At 37.6% G+C, this 22,114-nt stretch overlaps 1 protein-coding gene across 5 annotated transcripts in view; it reads left to right on the top strand.

The window, feature by feature from the left end:
• Positions 1-22,114, top strand: part of CTNND2 (catenin delta 2) — a 664,005-nt gene that overhangs the window by 417,726 nt on the left and 224,165 nt on the right. For all 5 annotated transcript variants that reach the window (XM_064506857.1, XM_064506859.1, XM_064506856.1 and 2 more), the window contains one exon: positions 4,374-4,626. In XM_064506857.1, coding sequence (XP_064362927.1) covers positions 4,374-4,626 — 253 coding nt within the window. The remainder of the gene's footprint in view (positions 1-4,373; positions 4,627-22,114) is intronic.

The following is a 22,114-nucleotide window of genomic DNA, read 5'->3' as shown; positions in this document are numbered from 1 at the left end:
AAGCAAAACTGCGTTCTAAAGGAAAGGCAATGATACAATTAATAGATGACTTCAGGCGACTGGTGCTAAAGTTCATGTGTTGTAACTGCTATAGATCACCATTAAAGGTATTTAAAGGTTCATTTAGAGCAAATGTAACTGACTGACAAATGGTTATATTGGTAACTGCACATTTTTAGAAAGACTTGTTTGTCTAAAGTGATAAAGTTTTTCCTTGTTTTATTGTTTTTAACTTTTTTTTTAGGAATAAGAGAACTATATTAGAATGGGGGAGGAATGGCAGAAGTGAGAAGATCTAGCCGGTTATTGCCACCAGGATATTTCCTTCCTCTTGAACAGAAAGAATCTAAAGCCTCAGAGTTTAAGGGATGAGAATAAATACAGGATTTAGAAACTAAAGTGTTTGATTGCAAGATTTAAATAGGACAAAATAAAGAGTGGGGAGAAGTGAGGAAGAAGAGAACGGAAAACAGGAGGAGTAGAAAATTGCAGGAGTTTGGGCTGTGTTGTTCTTGTTCTGGCTACAAGAAATTGTGTAGCCAAGTTCCCTAGCTACAGAGAACTTCTGTGATGTTGATATTTGCCCAAGGTCTTGAGTATCTTAAATCTAACATAATTTGGAGCGTTGTATTTTGAAATCCTTCAGTGCTTTTTTGCTCTTCTCTTAGTTTACCTGTTTGAAGTATGAAAATTCCTTATGCATGTGTACTTCTAACAGAACATGATAGTGCTTTGGTAAAATCCTAACCCCTGCCTTTAGAGGATGTTGTTAATATCAGCTATACTAATGTTTTCTCTTTTAGTAAATATTTTTGTGGTTCCCCAGCCATACATTTCTCTAAAATCCTATGTTTCCCATGTGGAAAAGTGATTCTTTGTTTTAACTGCTAGGTAACTTCTTATTATATATGTATTATCATACAGCTTTAACAGTGTTAAAATTGACTGCTGTTACTTGCTACTTTGGATTGCTGATTTGCTCCTAGCTTGATTGTAATCTAATATTTTTAATACATCTTCTATTGCCAAAAAGCTGTTGCATGCTCTAAAATGCTCAGTTAATATTTAGGGAGGAAAAAGTGTTTGTATTCCCCCAAACTTTTATGAATTCTGTTTTCTAATAGGCAGAGAATGGACTGCGTTATTTTTGCAGCATATTAGATGGGAAAAGTATCAGGTTTATAAATTTTCTTACACGTTTGCTACCAGCAGAATGACTCTCAATACTCTACATCCATATCTTTTATGAACTCATGGAGGGATGATGGACATATCTTGAAATGAAGGGATATTTTACTGGTACCCAGTTTTTCAAAAGATCTTCAACTTTCACATGAGAATAAGAATTTTGCTTGTGCAAATCAGTGCAAAGAAAAAAAATTACAAAATCTGTATTACAAATTACAGGTGTGAAGAGAAGGTCAACATAGGCATTGAATGTTTAGTATAGAATAAGAGGAGGAAAAGGTATTATCCACAACGCAAACAGTAATATCAGCCAAGTCATTTTCCACAAGAAGGTACAGCAAAATAAGTCTCATAAATGAGTTAATCTTTTCTGATGGTCTGATCTTAACATATGTTAACTGGACAAAATTCTCTCTGACTTTTAGGAAGTCTGAACGTCTTAGCAGTTCTTATGTGAATTTGGTCTCCCTGAGATGTCTAGATGTGGTGCTGTAGTATCCCTGTCTACACCAATGACCATGATTTTGCTTTTGGATTTTGTTTGTTTCCTCTATAGAAGTCATCTATTTGAAAATAAGATACAAAACCTAAAAGTGAATTTGTGACCTGAATGAGCATTTAGAGATGCACCTAAATTTTCAATGTTAATATAAAATTTGCTTTATCTTTGCTGATACTATGCAAAAGCCATAGAAAATTATATAGGTTGGCTTTTCTGCATGCAGTTTCTGCCACCAAGAGAGCCATAATCAGGGCATACATCAGGTCTTCAATCCTGATCCATCAGGTCACTGTAGTTAACAGGGGCTTTTTAGTATCTTTGGCAAAATTTCTTAGGAAGAACATATTAAGTCTTTGTATGGTAAGCTGGCTCATGCTGAACAAACATAAAGTTATTTGTGAATGTTTAAAGAAGTGATGCATTTGTCTCGTTGTTCCGTACTCTAACCCTGGCAGTACTGTGTTCATCGTGATAAAATCCAAAAGGAAGTAACAGTCTGTTAGGAAGATAATTTGAGAAATGAATCAGAGTGACTCAAAAAGCATGTAGGTGTTAGGGTGACAGCTAGTTTCAGTTCATATAAATACCTATTTTGATAACAAGACAAAGTAGAGAATGGAAAGAAAAGTTTTTCAAAGAATTTAAAGACAAACACCATCTTTATAGGACTACCTTGCAAAGAAAAGCAAGGGCAATACATTGGAATGTTTTGCAAAAAAATCTCCATTTTCATATTCTTGTTTTCAGCAATATTAGCGTTATAGGGCTTTTTGCAATTTCCCCTGTACCAGTGGTGCATCAGAAGCTAGCAGCATATGCTGCCCATTGACAGCAATTAACAGTACGCTATTTCGGTGTACACTTCTGTTTTTACTTTTTCCACTTGAAAATATTTCCAGTATTTTGTCTAACTTGTGTTTTATTTATTTTTCTCATAAAGCACCATTTTTTTTTCTGAATTATGTGTATTTCCTGTTAAAATGCGATGTGTTTTCTTGTGTCTTCCTAATACTGGATTTAGTATGGTTTGTGAATGGGATGTCTCAGTATTCTAACAGTGTTATTGCATTTTAACTGGTACAGTTTTAAGACAAGATCTGTGTGTGTATCTTATTCCTTAGGCAAATCCATACTAGCAGTTAGAGAAAACCAATACTTATTAAATGTTGCCGTATATGTAGATTAGAGTAATCCTATTATATTTGTGTGTATTTTTGTAACAAAATTATAAGGTGATACTTGTTATGATAACATGATACATGTCAGAGCCATAATGAAAATAAGGCAGGAATTTGATGCAAATTTAATATGTTCAGGGTGTTTTAACTTGGGTGAGTATTACCTCAGACAAAATGGCTGTAATTCTATTTTAAGCTGACTGTATTTCATTTTCTGACACTTCAATATAAAATGCTTAAAATCCCCTTTCATGCACCGATAATATATTAAAAATAATTACTTTTCTGGAAGGTAAATGTGTATGTTAATGAGAAAGGATTGGAATTTTTATTACGGTAAGCTGTTGCTTGAGTGTGCAGTTTTGCCTGCAGTTTTGGGTATGAATTCGAGCCAGCTAATAATAATCCTGAACGCAGACCCACTCCTGCTTCTGAAAGAGTTCCTGTTGGCTCGGGTGGGGGAAGTGGGATCCCTGATGAGTTCGTTTGCCATGCAAAGTGGTCAGAGCTTCCCTCTGAGCAGAGGCAGCATTTAACTTGTATTTATTTCCGGGCCAAAGATCGTGTAGGTGTTGGTCCTCTAGCCATTACAGTGTGAATCCAATTGCCGTTATCTGGACTTAAATATTATTGCATATTTAATACAAATCATAAAGCAGACTAGATTCTGCTGTGCTGTGGTGTAATAGAAAGGTAATGGGCTACACAGCAGATTAATAAGATTTTGGAGTTGCAAAAGCATTAAGTCAGTTTAAATCTGCTAGTTAAGCTGCTCAAAACTGTTAATACCATAATCTTGAGAACTGTAATACCCAAGCGTTGCTGGCATGGATGGAGACATCTGTGTGATTGCCTTGTGTTCACGTTCTTTTTCAGAATCGGTTAGCAGGAGCAGTCCAGCAAATTTTCTTTATGGTGAAATACGAAGAAAAATGGTTAACAAAGCATGCTCAGCAACTGTTTCAGTAGCAGGTGTCTGTTCTTCCGTATTTTGCAGATACCAGGACTATAAATTTGGGATGACCAGGCCTGGCTGTCTCTTTCTTCTGCCATAGAGCCGTCAGTCTCAGTTTGGACGCTGGGGCCTGGTTACGCACTCCTTCTACAGGTGCTACTGACTTCTTCCACCTGTGTAAGGACTGCACAAGTCTCACTTGTTGGTGGTTGGAAATGAGAATTTGACTAGTGCCGTGTGTTTCGGCATTTCTTTTATTTCAGGGTAACGCAATTAAAACCCCAAGTGAAAAGCACTGCTGCACGGTCTGTTTGACTGTTGTAAAGGTCTTCTAGGGCAGAGGTGGCATGTCATTTAGAAATTCACTTGACAGTTACTTACTTCAGTGGTTTTGAAAATGACAATGTTGTTCTTTGTTTGTTTTTTTTTTCTCATTCTTTTTGAACCCCTGTTTTATATGTGTGTGTTTTTTTCCTCTGCCTAGACCTGGTTAACCATTTCTGTGAACAGGTCCTCAATTTTTTACTTTGTCCCTACTTTCCTGTCGTAGCCCCATCTTCCCCTGGTGTCGACTCCGTACCCTTACAGCGCACAGGCAGTCAACACGGCACACAGAACGCAACTGCGACCTTCCAGAGGGCCAGCTATGCGGCAGGCCCGGCCTCCAATTACGCAGACCCCTACCGACAGCTGCAGTATTGTCCTTCTGTTGAATCACCATACAGCAAATCTGGGCCAGCCATCCCACCTGAAGGGACCTTGGCTAGGTCACCTTCCATTGATAGCATTCAGAAAGATCCCAGGTGGGTGAAACCTTAATTGTCTACTATTTCTTGCTCATGCAGAGGTTTATGATTGCAGTTTACCTTGTACATTTCCACTATTGTATATCAAAAAAAAAAAAAAAAGGTTTTAAGTATAAGATTTTGTTTGCGTAACCATTGTGTTCTAATGCTCTACCCTGGAAGGCTCTCATGAGCTCTCCTGTGAAATGAAATGATAGGTGTAATCTTGGGTATTTATGTTTAACCCGCTTTCAGTAGTGCTGCCCCTCAAAATCTTACAAAAAATAATTTTCTCGGAAAATGAGAGTAGTGGTATGACTGTTTTAACCTTTTAACCATTGTGGATTGAATTTTCAAGTTACTCCTCAGGCAGAAGTTCTTACAGGCAATGATTTGTCTGCAGTTAATATCTAGTGCTGCACAAAAGGGTATTCTGGTTTTACACAATGAGACTAAGAGCAGTGTGGAAACAGAATGTAGTCGGGTTTATGCCTTCACCTTATGTGCTGTGCAGGCTTCTCATGCTAGTACATGGTAGCAGAATGTATGTACTACAGCTTTTTTAATATGCATGCATTTTAAATATATAGCACAATTTGAAATGTCCTCAGACATGAATATCCTGGTTTGCAGTACACCTAGAGAAGGTGCAAAGATAAAACTTTATAGCCAAGTATACAGACAGTTTCGAAGGAGAGTTTTCTGGCATATGATTTGGCTTCCGTGATAACTGTAGCGGAAATGCTAAGTGTAGTCCTTGGTATATTTGGTGGTTTTGTTAAATTTTTGGCTGGAGGAAATGTCAGCAGATTTTTTGGTAACTTAAGCTTAAATACACTGTAAATGTTAATTTATAAAGGCTTTTCTATGGCTGATGGTGGGTGGGGTTTTTTTGCTTGTTTGTTTGTTTTTTTGCTATATGAAATTTAATGATAGGCAAACCCAAAAACTTGCCCCCAACAAAAATGCCGGAGGTGTTTAAGCAACAGAATGAAAAGACTCCTCTCCTCCCGGCATTCGCAACCCGATATCTGTATATGTTTGCGTTATTGAAAATCTCTCTCTTAATACAAAAGCCCAAGAGCAGTTAAATTTTACAACACATCAGAAACAGCACTGCTTACAGCCACTTCAGCCATCACAGAGTTTTACTTATTGGGAAAACTTCCCTCTGCAACTTTTCTTTTTTTCCCCCTTAACTCTTGATGTTCCTCCAGAAATTTGAAAGAATGTAAACTCAATTCCTCCCCTCCTTCTTCCTGCCCCAAAGCAAACATTGGTAACCAGAGGGAAACAGTCTTTTTCTGAAATCTTGGTATGTTGATGTGTTTGTATTCCAGAATATTAATGTTCTTGGAGAAAAAGAGCTTTGCTTTATAATTACATTGTTTTCAAACTTCAGGAAAGTTGTGTTAGGACTGAACTAAATCAGAGGAAAAAATACTATAATACATAAGCAATGTACTTAGGAAAAGCATGTTGATCATAACATCCATGAAATGTCCAAAATATATTGGACATATCTTTCTTGGAAGGGGTCATCTCTGTTTAGTTGATTTGCTGTCATTTTGAATCTGTTTGTGAGTGACAGTGTAGGATATGTGCTTGTAAAATTTAAGATTATTTCTTTTAACAAATTTTTCATTTTACTGGGTTTTGGTTCTTTTCTTTCTCTCCACGTGATATCGTTTGTGCAGCAGAGTTTGTAAGTATTGATTTCTGTAGGTAAAACAGGAGAGAGCACAGATCCAAATACAAATTGAAGTCAATAAACTCTTTACAGAGAATCATTAAATAACCTTTTTATTATGATTATTATTAGTCATAAATAATGTGACTAAGCTGGGATTTTTAACAAAATGTTTTTGGTAATAGAGGTTTGTATTTCAGTATAACATATTTCTGCCTACTTCATTTTCATTTATTTATCCATGGACTGTGCTGTCTAATTACTTAATATTACTGCTGTCACTGGTTGGTGGGGAATAATTCTTATGAAGAGATGTTAGCGGCACTACTGCTGGTCTTCCACCTAGGCAGAATGCTTGTGAAACTGTCCCTGGAATATAGCACTTGCTGATCATTCAGATATTGGAAACATGCTGAAAAATTGGAAGGAGATAAGGGAAAAGCAATAAAAGCAGTCGGGAGACTTTCAACATGTTGATTTTTATGGAAAGACTACAAAACCTTGGATGAATGACAAATGGGGGAAAGGAGGGACAGAAGACTTTACAGATGCTTGAAGAAACAGTAAAGGAGGAGGGAAATTATTTAGGGTAGCACATGGAGATATAATTAGAAGTAATGGTTTTAATTAGGAAAAGGAAAACATGGCCCAAATATAAGGAAAACTTTCAATAGCTGTGTTATCTCACTGGTGAATAGTATGCAACTTATTGTTTATGCCTTAGACAGCAAGAACAAATAAACATATTGGTTAGTGGATGGATTTCGGCAATTGATAAGTCTTGAGCTTCTTTACAGAGCAATCACTGCTTAAAAAAAAGTGTCCTGTGTGAAGGGTGGATGAGAATCAGAGACGTGATTGTCAGGCACCAAGCCTACCTGTCCAGTCAGAAATCCAGCAGAGAAGGTTCACTGGCAGAGCCAACTGGAAAGCAACAGCATGTTACCATATGTGCTAATAGCAGGTTTTGGATTAGTGTATGGTACATGCCAGTCAATTCAGGATGAAAAATAGATACCAGAAGAGAACATGTATATCCTAATAAGCAATTAGAGTTTCTGAAGTTTATCTTTTTTTTTTGAGAATCTTCAGTTCAGATGAAATTTCTATCTGATGACCAAGAAAAGCGATTGGCAGGCACTCCTGTAATTGATCATTTTTTCCATTGTTTTCACTGTGTAGTCTGGATTACTAATACCGCAGTTTTGCATATGTGTTCTGGGCTGACATTTAGCAAAAGAAATTTTAGCTCAACATCTGTTCTCTATCACGCAGCTCTCATAAAATAGTTTAATGTTAAGTAATTTAAAGTATAGGACAAAATCTATTTTTAAAAAGTATCAGTATTTATTATCAAGCTTGTGGTAATGAATAATTTTTAGTCTATACAGATAGACTGTTAGCTGGTATGAACTGATATAACAAAGATGGTAAAAACTATATATACTTATAGTGGATAAAAGTCTGTTTTGTGTTATTTAAAAAGGAAATGAACTTCTTTTCTCCTATCAGTAATAAAGCTTAAGATCTGCATATGGAAAATGGAGAAATTGAATGTCAAAGATAATATACATATTGGAGTTTTTTGGTGTGTTTGTATGTATTGGTCATGTCAAAAAGGAAAATAAGTATTCAGTAGGGCTGTGTTCATGACATAATATTTCATACGAAAACGTGGCATAGAGAGTGGGCCTAAGGATGTAGTATTTATTTTCTAATTGTTATCTTGCTTTTGGTTCCTATTGGACTGTGAATGCAGAAGTTCACAGGATTCAAAAGCTAGCATAAAATGTTGGAAAATGGCAGAGAGGATGAAGGCGAAAGATGACAGAGGATGATGGTCAATAACTTCTGCTGGCACTGGTTCATGAAGCATAATGGCTTACAGCGCAAAACATGTTCACCCACTTTTACCCTTTTATAATATAATGGAGAAGGGTATAGTGAAGGTTGTTTTCACTGGATATTTTAATTTAAAGTGCTAGAAATATATGTTCATTTTCTGCCCTACTTTCATTTAAGAAAGATTAATTTGTCCCATAGCGCTAACAGATTATTGGAGGTTTCCCATTCCTAGAATTTAGGGCAACTGTGGAGCCCTAGAAGTAGAAATGTCAGTATCCAATTAGCAGTCTGTGTGCCTGCCAATTCCTACTCCAAAATGCAAAACTGAAAAATGCATATAGATTCTTTAATTGTTGAAGTTTTGTACTGCTAAGAAACCATGTGGGTGCACCATCATTGATGAATAATGCTGTCACATAAGAAGTGAAAAATATATCACTGTTTACATCTTTCAGCTAAATACATATTAATAAAGTTTCACAGTAGCAGTGGTTTTGCTTGTTTATATTCTCCCTGTCTGGTTTGATGGGTTGAGTTGGCATGTTTCTTTCATTGTTTTGTGACATTTCTTCAGTATTGTGTTCTTAAATAATTTTATGCACACATGCTTTTCATGCAAAAAAGCTGGCAAGAAGCTAAGTAACCAGCAAGAATTATGTGAAAAACACTCAGTTAAAGCTATCAAAATGAAGTTCAGACTTCATATGTCCATTTAATATTGTAACGAATTATATTGATCTATACTTACACTTTTCTTTTGTGGGATTTTCTTTCTCAAGACATATCCTTTAAAACCTTTTAACTATTTATTCAGAAGTAGTAGGGAAATTCAGTGACTGCAGATGTAAATGGTGCACTTTTTTATAGAAGAGAATGCGATAATGATGTGAAAGACTTACTTCTTTTTTTTTTTTTTTTTAAAGGGAAAGAAGAACACTAACAGTAGGGTTGTGTTGCAACTACCCAAGAAAAGGAAAATTTTAAATCCAGCTGTCTTGTAGTGGTTCTTTGTTTTATAACTGTCAGAGTGCAAGTCAACATAGTTACAGAGTGTTCCAGATACTGCACGGTTCAGCTTGAATACCCAGAGACATTTCTGCACTGTCCTTTGCTTTCAGAGTCCGCATTTTATTTCATTACCTCTGCTGGGGTTAATTTCTTACTAAGCAGAGAATGAGAAGGAAAGCTCTGGCTATCTACCTTCTAAACCTTTAAATTAGCATTTTTTTCCATTTATGAAAAGGAAATACATTGGATCATTGCATATGGACTGTAAATTTCAAAACTCATTTTGCATTATATTTTGCAAAAAATGTGCTGAATTTTCAAAATGCAAACTAGAAATTTTTCTTTTCTGTAGGGACAGGGAGCTAAGTAAAATAATTTTTTTATAACTTCTGTGTTCCAGTAAAGCTTCCTATGAGATTCATGCACACAGTTTGAAGCATGGCCTGTTAAAAGGTGAACGTTTCTGCAGGAGTCTTTACCATATATTTAATCTTGCTTTGTTCCAAGAATTGTCAAAGTGTTAATAGCAATCCTCTATTGTAAATCTGAAGGGCAGCCAGACAGTAAAACAGTGCTAATGAGATAAGAAAATAGCAGTGTAAACCTGTGAGGGGGAGGTTGGAAGTCTTTATGAGAAGGTGTCCGATGGCTTCTGCAGGAAGGGTTGTCGCCTTCAGAAATTTCTGGTGAGGGAGAAAGCCCTGCTGTGACCCCAGAATCGCAATAGTCGGCCTGTTCAGCACTGCCTTGCTCAGTCTAGAGATGCAAACTTCAGTTTTCAGAATCTAACAGGCTATTAACTGCAGTGCTGGGTCTCTGTCCTTCCTGAAGGAACTGTGCTTTGGAGTAGAACAAGAAGCTGGGTATAGGTCTCCCACATCCTAGACTAAAACCTTTACCACTGAACTATAAAGTCAGTCTCTCTCATACTGAATTATTTATATGAAATTAAAACAGTGTGGGGGAGAGAGAGAGTAAGCCTAACTAACCTAAGAGGCAGAAGATTGAAGTTCGTGGTCTGAATGCGACAGAACAGGTATGGCAGATGTAGCTCCCCACCTTTAGATGACACTGTGGTAGGCAGATTTTTTCACTTTTCAAAGGCCTGTCTTATTCCGATCTGAAATTAGAGGTGAAGTGGAAGGGAAAATGATTCCCCCCCCAAAAAAGGAAAAGAAAAAAAAAAGGAAAAGCAAAAAAAAAGCCATGGGAAACTTATTTCTAGTGGAGCTGTGCATGTACGTGTTCAGTATTACCTTTTTCATTCACCTAGCATTCGTTTATCGATGACAGACACAAATACAACGTAGGCTTACCCCCAGGAATAAATGTTTCGATGTCCTAGGTCCTACTAACACCGTCTCTGCAAGATCACTTCTAAGAATTTTTTACAGCAATTTTCCATAGACCAAGCCCCTTGAATTGGTAGAAGGGAGCAAATGCTTTTTTAGAGTGATCATTCTGTGAATCTGTTCTTAAGTATCTTTCATTCAACAAGGCAATATCTGGTTTGTTTTCCCTGCATAAAAATGGCACAATCTCACAGGCTTTGATATTTACTCCTCTATGAAAAACTGACCCCATAGTAAACATTAAAATGAAAGTGAGAGTCTAAACAGCACAAAAATACACGTAATTCAAGAATAGCAGGTGCAGAGCAAACTGCAATTCCTTTTACCAATCCTTTCTACATAGAAGGTATGAATTTTTATTTAGTGCACAGAACAGCTTTGAGAAAAGGTAGAAGATATGATGAAGTAAGTAGAGATCTGTTCTGCTTTCCTGCTCTAGGCAGCTAAGGATGAAGCCTGCTTCTTTAAAATAGGTGAGGTGGGGCTCCTAGGCTATCCTACAGACTAGGGATTTTAGGAGATGTATTTAGCTGGAAACCTTGGTTGGAGAAGACTTTCATTAGGTGTGTTTAGTTCCAGCTTGGGCATGGCAAAATAAACCAAGAGCTATCTGATCCAGGTAACTAAATTTTAGGCAAAATGGAGGAGCAATACCCAGAACTTGGGAAACTTTCTTTCTGAACACATTCCTGTATGTAGGAACAGTGTCTGTCTTCCCACCGCTAACATCCAGGTAGTTTGTAAATGACTGGAGAAGCACCAAGCATATTACAAGCTCATTTCACAGTGCAGCAAATGCGATGCAGCATGCATCAAAGCATCACCTGTATTTGCTATTTTTTCCTCTCTGGAATTTTTCCCATGCTGTTTTGCAACCTCTTCTCTCTGGGAAGTGCTTGAAGAAAACCTGAAGAGTACTCTACAGGAATAAAGTGTCCGTGCTTTTAGCTCCTGAAGCAGTAGTACCCACTCTCACTCTTTTATAAATAGTACTGTTTTACTGACAGTGCAGGAGGCCACTCCATTCCATTGCCATTTTGTCTTTAAAGAAATCTGATCCCATCGTTAACAAACCTACCATGCCATAATCACAGAACAGTACAATTTTATTATATTACAGTAACATGGACATTGCAGGTCCATTGAGTTTGAGTAGTGAATCCAACCTGAGGTGCTTAAAGCCCTAAACCTTCAGCAGAGGAGAATAGGATCTAGGTAGCCATTTTATTTGTAGGATGCTTAAGCAGTATACAGGATATAGTTTTGAGAGATGTTTTCTCATCTCCTGTTTTGATCTGAAAAGGTCTAGTCCTTATAATCTTCTGCCTCCATCAGAAGGTAATTTCTTTCTGTCGTGTGGAGTGGGAGAAGTGAAATGCAGTTATGTACTTGTCATTGCTGCAGGGCAATCAGGGGGGTAATGGTGCGAGTACCTCATAGTGCTGATAAGTGTGCACCTGAATAAATGGAAAAAACAAAAGTGAGGTCTCCTCCCTTGTAGACAGAAATGATTTTGCTGGACATAGTGCTGGTCTGCTACTTGAAGATCAGCAACAAAGTCCTTTCCGCTGTTTCCTTCTAGATCTGTTGTGTGTTTTAATGGCATGATTCATCCAGGCACAAGCATGTGGACATTGTGTCTCCTTCTGTCTGTAGCTCATCTCGAGCTTTTGAAAGATGCAGCTGAGCTTCTAATGGTGAATATATTTCTTAATGCAGTTTCTGCCTCTGTTTGCCACACATTTTGCTCTATATCCTGTGGTTCATTTGCAAACTTTGACAGATGCAGAATCTGTGTGGTGCCTTTCTGTGATGACAGACTGTAAGAGCCACAAAATGTTGTAAGTGTATTTTCCAACCAAACTTTAAAAACATGGGGAAAAGAAAAAACATACTTTCAGGCTTTACTGGGCTCTTGTAAGCTGTTACGATCTCTTGGCAAGATAAACCACCTAAGAAACTTCTCAGTAGTAGCTCACGGACACCTCATCAGCAAAATAGATAGTAATGCTCTTCCTCTTCATAGGGATGTTGAGAGTAAGTTATGTTTGTAATGTGCTTTGAAGTTCAAAGGATAATATTGCCCTTGCTTCCTTGGGAAACCTGATGGGAAGGAGGGAGAGGAGATGAAAAATCTTGAAAAATTTTCAAGAAGCTTCCTAAAATCAGGACATACAGTTTGAAATTTTCTGATTTAGAAAAAAATTTACTGAAAATAGTCCTCAACCCTGAGACATCTGTAGCAAAAAAGGAAAGATAAATTTCAGCATGGAAGTTGTTACCTTCTGAAGCTGGATCTCTGTGATGTTACAGTAACTTTTTATAAGCAGAGAAACAAAAGCCAGCTAATTTTATAGCAGTTGCACAAAATACTCTATTAGAGCATAGGATTTTTGTAAGGTAACACCACCCAAAGTTTGCTGAAAGAGTGTTTGTTTGTTTAAGTGAGAGGTTAGCCAGAAATAGTGAAGAAAAAGAATCATCAACAACTTTTATTAGTCACTAGCAGAATATTATAACTGTTGAAAATGAAGAGCCTGACTGTATGCACTGTGTAGATTGAGTGTGTTTGATGGGAATAGGCCAATCTCTGCCAGTTCACCCAAATTTAGAGCCCCATGTAAAGTCCAACCCCTAAGCCTTTCCTTCTCCAGTGCATCACCTCTCCTTTGGTGCTCTCCATCGCTTTCACTTAGGTCTTCCTTTCTCATCTCTCTCCACTCTCTCAATCCAGAGTTCATCTGACAAGTGCAGTTCAGAGGTGCATCCCAATTGCTAGTGGTTTCCTAGGAACCAGGAGCCATCACTGATTCCGTGGAAGTCCTACAGCAGTTGTTGCCAGGGCAACTCTAGACTTATTATGAAATATTTGTTCTTTTTACTTGTTTTTTAAGCCACTGCAGCAAGAGTGGGAATATTCGCTGTTTAGGTTGCCTCCCACTTCTAATACTTTGGGGGCTGCATATCTCCTTACCATGCAACACAGTGAAGAGACAGTGGAGGGGACTGGATAGCTGAAGACCCGGGAAGAAGTGGAAAGACTTTCTTAGCGCAAAGGAGGACAGAGTGAGTTCTCTAGCTTTCCGGAAGACACCAAAGGTAAAAATATGGAGGAAGAAGACAGTTGTGGGGAAAGAAGGGGCTGTGCAAACTCAGTCCCAAAGTAAAGCAAGTAGGCTGCTTCAGGAAATGACCAAAAGCTGCAAAGAAAAGAGAGGATTTAAGTAAGTTTAAAAAAGAGTGTATTTGAATTTAATCTTTGACTCTTTGAAAGTATATGTTGTTAACGAAAGTTCGGGTGTGGTGTGGGATGAGTTTGGGGCTTTTTGTTTTGTTTTATTAAATCATTTGGAGTAAGCTTGATGATCCTATTGTCCCATGCCTGGACATGATGTATTTGGCTCATATATTACATTTGAGTGAGGAAGGCTGATTTTTTCTTTTTCTGCTGTTTTGATGCTGTATTTCTTCTTCTACTTACCTATAAATCTGGGTTTCCGTAGTTACTGTAGGCTGAATTTGAGTGTTGTGAATATAGAAACCTAGCTGGAAAGTTGGGCCCTGATAGCTGATGAGGCTAAAGAAAAATGGTTGTGTATTTGTGTTAGAGCAAGTGGGAGGAATGAATGTTGACACTTAACACAGATCTAAATTAGTTTCTTAGTAAATAAGACTCCCTTACTTCACTGTTTGTCAGGATCGTGTCAGGTTTCTATGCCACTCTTGTACAGAAGCTGTGCTTATCTGTCTCATTTGCTCCAACTGTCTTTTTAACTACTATGAGGAGCAATCCCTCTTCTTGAATCCCTCTGAATCTTGGGAAGATTCAGAAACTAATTGGCTGTAGCTGTTTTTTTCCCTTCAATTTCATCATGCTTGAAACATTCAGGCTCAATAACTTCATTCAAAGCACTGCAAAGTGGCACGGTAGCTGCAGCTCTGTAACCCTGCTGATCTGCTCATCTCCTTGCAAAACTACCTAGCTGATTTCGCAGGACTTCTGTATGCCTCCAAAAGTTAACAAAGGTTATTTCCACCATAGTTTTGTGCTGTGGGGGAGTTGTTTTATCCTTATTTTATAGATGGAGGAGGTGCACAGTATCGTGTGACCTTTACAAATCAGACAAAATTTCTGCCTGAGTAAAGAAATGGCCTTACATCACTTAAGTCAGAACAATGAAAAAATATGATTTTTTTTTTAAAAAAAGCATGCCTCAAAAAATAAGATGGAGGGTGTCCTTGGGTAATTCCTTTGGCCTAAGGCCTGAAATGGGGTGTATAGGATGTTAAGTATATTTAAGTTCACGATCTGTGACATTTCCACCTGTGAAGTGATGCCAAAATGGCAACCTAGAGCAGCAGTTACAACACAGTGCTTCTCCCTGGCCCAGGGAGCCGTGAGGTGGGCTGCAACCAGGGTGCCTACAGTCCCATTTGTGTTCTCCAGGGCAGAAGGGGAACAGCCAAATTCCTTCCTCCTCTCTACCTTACCCGTAAGGTTCAGTTTGACTATTATTCCTGATTAGTATTTAGTTGGGTGAGGGAAAAGGTATCCATTTGGAGTAATTGGAACAATTTTCAGGTTTTTTTTTTTTTTTTTTTTTTTTTGGAGTTGTTAGTTTCTCAACAGCTGAGTTATAATATTATTATCTCCTTTCCTGGCCCAGTACTTTCACCCAAATCTCTCTGAAACTTGAGCACACAGTTAATTTTCTGCTTGCCAAGAGTCAGTGAGGATATCTGGGCCTTCTCACAATGGATATTTTGCTGTTATAGTTTACTTTAATTGAAGACATAAAATCTTTAAACTGTCATGCTCGGTTGTAATTCGCATCAAATGATTCAGGAATAAAAGCTGCTTCTGTTCTGAAATGTGATTCTGTAACTATGTAGGTGTTCATATTGCCATACCTAAGCTGATATGCCTGAACAGCTTTAAAATGGATGGTAAATTTGCTTTTTCCACTGCAAGAAGTTGGCCTTTGAATGTGAGGCTTTGTATGGGGCTACCTTTTTTATGCCCTTTGACTTTTTCTATGTAATTCTTTGATTTCTTCTAATAGCTTTTAACAGGGAAACTTCAAATGTTTCTGTGTCAGAGTAGTTGTCAAATCTCTTGTCAAATTTTGATTGATCACAAATTGGTGCATAGAGGATTCTTTTAGATATTTTGAAGTTAGATAGCTTTTTTCAGAGAAAAAGTGGGAGTAAGGGTGTGTGGCTTTTTTTTTTTTTTTTTTTTTTCTTTTCTTCTTCCCTCTGTGCCTTTATTCATCATAACTGAGAATGGAGTTTGCCATGGGTAGCCAAATCATAGAACCTCCACTTAGTCAAATATAATCTGTCATTTACATTAGAGAGAGCGAGAAAGTGAAATAATCTCTGCAGGATGAAATTTTCTTTGTCGTATACAGTCTTCTCTATTGGATTTTGTTTGTTTGTTTGTCAGCAGCCACATTTTTTCAATGAAATTTTACCCTAAAACTCTAAAGGCTTTTTCTCCAGCTGCTAAGGGACAGCAGATTCTGTCAGCTGCTGCTTTTCTGTGACACATCTCCAGGAACCATTTGGTACCTTCCTACTTCTGCACTATTTACACCTCAGACTCTACTCCCTCAACAAAACAAGGAAATGCTGCCCCAAAGCTTCCTTCTGAAGTGATTAAGTTATTATACTAGGAATGTGGGGTTCACTTTTGGGGCCTGATAAAAGAAACTTAAGAGCAGTTCAGTTATTTTGTGTAGGAAGAAGGGAGTTGCCTTTTCATTGGGAAATTCCTACACGAAACTTTGTTGTATTAGGGATGGCAAGTATATGCTCTTAATGAAGTCACCCTGTGCTCCCCCATTTCTCCATAGCAGCTGTGTGTCTGTTGGAGACAAGGCAGAGTGGTGATGACACCAGTCTTTTAATTACTTAAAAATGTGTGGACGAAAGGTGTCACACAGAAAGAGGAAAGTTTTGAAGAGGAGAGCAGGAACTGCATTAATGTTTGTCTGCTTTGCCAGGTTTTGTGCTGTTGCTGAATGTATGCATACAACAGAGTACATCACCGAGAAATTCAAGAGCTGCCTTGTCGAAAGGCACACTGAACAGCTCTTTACGTTCTCCCTTCCAGTTATTGGTGCGTGTTGATTCAGTTTTCAAGTCAGCTAGGTGGAAATACTTTCACTAAGCGGTCTGTTTATTGCCCCCTCTGTGCCTGTAATTGTATCAGTTGTACACATGGGTACAGTGAAACTGAGCCTAATAGTTTCTAGGTCCCAATACACTTATTACTCGGCCGGACTCACCTCATAATAATAAAGCTAATGGCTTCTCAGAATGATTTGAGATGTGATTGAAGAAGCCACATTCTTGCCCCATTACAGGTTTCATGACACAAAGAAAAGTCTGTTACTGAACTGGTATTTTCCCATCCTGTTTTATTTTAAAACAGAACCAGATATGGCTTAGAGTTTGAATCTAACTCATGTTAATCATGACTTTAGTTTCAGTCAGTTTTAGTTTTTGTTTGTTTTTTTTTAATGAAGACTAAGCGTGGAAAAGAATCATCATTATCTAAATGGAGCTTCTGGAATACATTATGAGGAAAAGTGCAATTCCATTGCTAAAAGGAAAAAAAAGGTTAAAGCAAGAAGAAGTAGCACTTTTTTTCTTCAGAAGAGTTTTTATGAGGGAAAAAAAATCGGGAAAACAATCTATGCATCACTCTCCCTGAAATTTATTTCAGGGTATTATTTATATTGCCGCTATATATAGCTAACTGAATGATAGAGGGGAATGATAAACCTGGTAGGTGATAACCAGTACATTCAAAATAGTAAACATAGCCTTTCACCTTTGTGTTGTCAATTTTAATATAGCCTGAAGGATAATGGAATATAGAAAGTATGTTTTCAGAGCTTTAAATAAACTATTTATTAGCTCAGTTCTCTATCATTTTAAATATCTTTGCAAAATGGAATTCTGCGTATGTGTAATTGATTTCGTTCCTTGGTATCACAAGGTTTTTAAGAAAGCTAAGTAAGGTTGTAACATTCCCAGTTCTACTGAATAGAAGGTAACAGCAGTCCACTAGCAATGTAAGTTAAATCTGGCAGTCTTTTCCAAGACAAAATTCCGTTTACTTTGGAGCATAACTTTGAATGTAGTAAATACAGGCATGGAAACGAACTTCTAAACGAAGACCATCAGTCTTGAGTGACACTGGTTAAAGATGCAAATTCTTACAGCCCTTTTAGTTTTCATGAGAGAATTATGAAGATTAAACTCTCATTTGACATTTTATTAGATTAACACTAGTCAGTTACAGAAAATTCAAGGAAAGTAGTTTGAGGTTCTGCAGTTGTTCTCAGTACAGCCGAAGCCTGGGGTCTTACCAATATAATTTATTCCTCTTCTTTATGAAACTGTCTGTGTAGGGGAAAGAATGTTAAGAAGGACTCACTGTCAAATTCGCAAAATATGTGTAATGTAAAATGCACAGAGAAAAACTTCTTGCTTGTTGCTTTAAAATGCTCGTATAGTTTCCCTGTACTTCTGCTACATAATACGCATCTGAATCTCTCAGCCCTTCAACAACAGATAGGGCAGATCAGTTATTTTTTTACCAGACAAGTAGAACTTCTCTATTCAAACAAAACAACCATGTTTCTTAGATAATAACTATCTATCTATGAAAATAACTATCACTCAGATGTGTTAAGATGCTAATATAAAAAGAAAAGTATTTTCTGCTGTCAAGATCTCTGTAGAGTAGGGATTTCTTTTCCATCTGGACATTATAGATCCAACTTAAAATTTTAATTAAACCTATAGAGAAATATGCTTTATATTTTTCTGTTAAGACTGAGGTTTGAACTCTCAGTGGTAAAAAAGCAAATAAACTTTTAGAAGTAGAGTGAGTAGTAGTTTTCATATGCTGACATTTGGTTTTGGTTAGTAACTTCAGAAGAATGGGAATGCTCTTTTGAAGTAAATAGCAGAAACTAGGCGGAAGAAATTTCATTTTTGAGTTTTCTGGAAATTCAAAGACCTAGTCAATGCATAGAAAACTCAGAGGGAAAAGCTGAGTGTTGTAGTATTAGAAATAGTATTATCTCTCTGTTTCTTTTACATGAGGGAAAGAACATTTTGGGTATTCTTTCTCATTCTCCCCAAGCCCATGTAAGATGTTGGCTTTGTAATACTGAATTTTCTTAGAATCCCATTGAAAAGTAAATTATTGTGAAGATTTGTATACTTCTCTCGACATATGCATGTGGTACTGATAATGATGTAACTCCTAGGAGAACATGCAACATAAAATGGAGGCTTGAAAAGTGTTAGGTGAATTACTGCACTGTATTCCTTTTTAGTATGCATTTTTGTAAAACAAAGGTAAAAACATGGATATATGCTACTGTTTCTGTTCATCTTGGTAATATTTAAAAGGCCCAGTGGTTACATTTTGCTGTACATGATATGATTACATAACATTGCACATCCTTGCTCCAGAAAGCTTATGTTCAATTTGAAATGAAATGCAGAAAGATGAACTGATGAAGGACGAGATAAAGTAGAAAGGAAGGCAGGGTTAATGATAAAAGCAGTTAAATTGGTTAATTATGTGCATAGGTTTACCCCTCTGAATCGGTCAGAAGCTTTTATTCTTCTTAACAAGTAATTATTGGTATCCCCAGACTACTCTTAACGTAGTCATGTTTCGTTGTTTTTCTAGTAAGCACGTCTCAGTAGAAAAGCAGAAGATTAAAAAGGTGGGTAGTATCTTGCTGGATAGCTCACCTCTGAAAGCCTGTAGGAAGGATGCACTGTGAAAATTGCAAAAATGTTTTTGGAAGATGTGGTTCTCAAGGTTAGTGTTATAAAGCCATTTTAAAAAGTGCAGCAAAGGGCAGAACTGTGACGGACCCTGGACATCTATGAAAACTGTGTGGAAAATGTAGCCAATTATACTCAACAATCTCTTGCTGTCCCCTGTTAAAATAAAAAGTGCTATGAAAGCTTCGTTGCTAGAATAACAAAAAAAAACCCCACATGCCTTTCAAATAGACTAAGACTCTAAACGTTCAAGTATTAACTCTAGTGAACTAACTCAGAAAAAAAATTTGGTTGCTGTATCAGTCTCTACTTAGCATTTGCTCTAAAACAAAGAGGGTAAGAAATGGCAGTAACGTTTCTGAAAGGAGTGGCTTTCTCTTTGTAAACAGAAGAGCTGTCGATAAATCTCAGTATTCCTAGAACCACTGAACTCCCTTTTGAGCTATCTGCTTCGCCAAATAACACGGCACGAGGAGAAGAGCCAGGGTGTGATTTGGTACAACCCACTATAGTATTAGAACAGTAGGTCTACTTTGCACGTTTACTGGTAACAGTTCACACCAGTGGCCAGTTCTCAGCATGCAATGCACATCTATACCTAGCAGGCAATGTGAAGCAGATTTTGTACAAATCCCGTATTACCTTGCCTTTACTAACGGTATCTAGTCCATGCAGAAAGCAAGTGGTTGAATAATCTTTCTTCCATATTGCAAGTGAGGTGCTTTAGAAGGCCCCCTCGGTTCACCCTTGGTTCCACCAGGAGATAAACTGCTTCATGCTGGTATGCATACTGCATGACTGCACCTGTGGACACGAGGCACGTTTGCACCTAGGAAGAATCCCTTCAGTGTAGATCCACTATTTATGGCAGCATGGACTGCTTCTCCATTTCTGCCATCCCTAGGAGCAATGCTTTTCATAATCCACTTCGAGTTAGTGAATTGGATTCTGCCTGGTGTGCTAATCTGCGTCAGGGATAGAGTATGCCTTCCTTGGAAGGACAGGTAGTGATTGTGCTTTTGGTGTTAACCACCACGTGTAAATCACTGTAACTAAAGTAGAGGTAGGTTTACACAAATGTGTAAAACTCAAGTGATACTGAATTACCCATTTGAGTCCTGTGAATATGAAGATATTGTGAAGACTTGCTAGAATGGGCCTGACTTTTAGCTTAGCTGGTAGCAATAAGTGTAAATGTTTAGCATTCCCTCCATTTCCTTCCCTTTCCTCTCCATCTTTCCCTCCAGCTGCTGGAAGAGCTGAGGCTCTCATTCTCACAAAATCTCAAGCCCTGCCTTGCAACAGAAGGATGTATGTAGTCAGACCCATCTTGGTCCTTTTTAATTATACATTTACTTACTTACTGAGATCCCATTTAAGCCAAATGTACTTGGCTTGTCACTAGGCTGCTCTTTATATTGAACTGTAGCAAAAGATGCCTACTGTGAGTTAGTTTATTTTCAAGAGTTGGTGGCATCTCTATTTGGAAGATAGTGTCAATTCAGCACTTGATCAAATTGTCTTCAGCCCATGCCAGTTTCTTGAGAAGCAGCTCTCAGTGGATTTTTTACAGTGCTACTGTAGAATATGTGTTGCTGCATTTTGTTCCCCACTCTGAAGTAAAATTTAAGAAGATTGCAGTACTAATATATTATATGTATTGTTAAGAAAAGATAAGTGTTCTGTATAATGAGACTCACCAAAGCAATAGCCTGGAGCAAATACAAATAAAGCTCTTCAGTCCCAGTCATTTTTAAAATTATGCTAGGTATGGTAAATGCTCTTGTATAGTGATGTTACAAATTTGGTAGTAAGTATCCTCAATTTCTTGAGATTATTTTTATTCTGTTTCTTAAATAAGGCTTATGTGACCACCTCACCTTTGTGGGAAGGGCAGAGGTAGTCTCAAACAAGGACCAAAGCTCCTATAAGCTGTGTAAAGGCTGGACAGAGGCAGGAAGTCTCCCAGTGTCCTGTCACTGAGGGAAGTCTCATGTTCTGGGCTTCCTCTTTCTGAGACATTCAGTGGCCAAGATGCGATCAACCTAGCAGCCCAACTGAATGCTAAATGTGTATGTGTGTGGATGCTGTATATACATAATACATATATAGAATACATAATCCATGTATACATGTCATGGAACTGTACACTTTCAGTGTGTGTAGGAGGGAGATACAGAATATACGCAGAAGCTGCACGTGATATTTGTTAGATCTGTCAGATTAATTTGTTGCTTAAGAAACAGAATGATGGCTGCAGTGTGAGTTGAGTCTCCTTGCACATCCGGTGTGCTGCTCCTGACATTGGTTGTGTAGATGTTGATAAGTACTTGGTCAGATGCAAACACTAGCTTTTCCAGCACTTTTCATACAGAAAGCACAAGTTCAAAGGATGTGGTCTTTCAGGTGTTGTTTTCAATAAGGGTATGGTTGTTAATCACCCTCCCTACTTCAGGTAGAGCCATTGCCCATATCCTCGTATGTTCTTTGTACTAGTCAGTCCAAATACCTTCTCTGTCTGCTTTGAAATGATCAGCTCAGGGACTGCAAATTTTACATACCTGAACTCATTTACAGCAGTTAATTTTATTGATGCCAGTGGAATCTGCTTGTTTATATAGTGGAAACTGCAGTATCATTTTAATTGGGTTGTATTTGTAATATCACTGACAGACACATCAATGAATGGCCATGTTCCTTTTCAGCATTTTAGTAACAGGCAAGTTACCGAAAATTTTATGGGTTTTTTCATATTTTCAAATACAGAGAAAGAATTCACACTTCAAGA

The sequence above is a fragment of the Dromaius novaehollandiae genome, chromosome 2, assembly GCF_036370855.1.
Source record: "Dromaius novaehollandiae isolate bDroNov1 chromosome 2, bDroNov1.hap1, whole genome shotgun sequence".
NCBI lineage: Eukaryota > Metazoa > Chordata > Aves > Casuariiformes > Dromaiidae > Dromaius > Dromaius novaehollandiae.
This window is presented reverse-complemented; position numbering and strand designations above follow the sequence as displayed.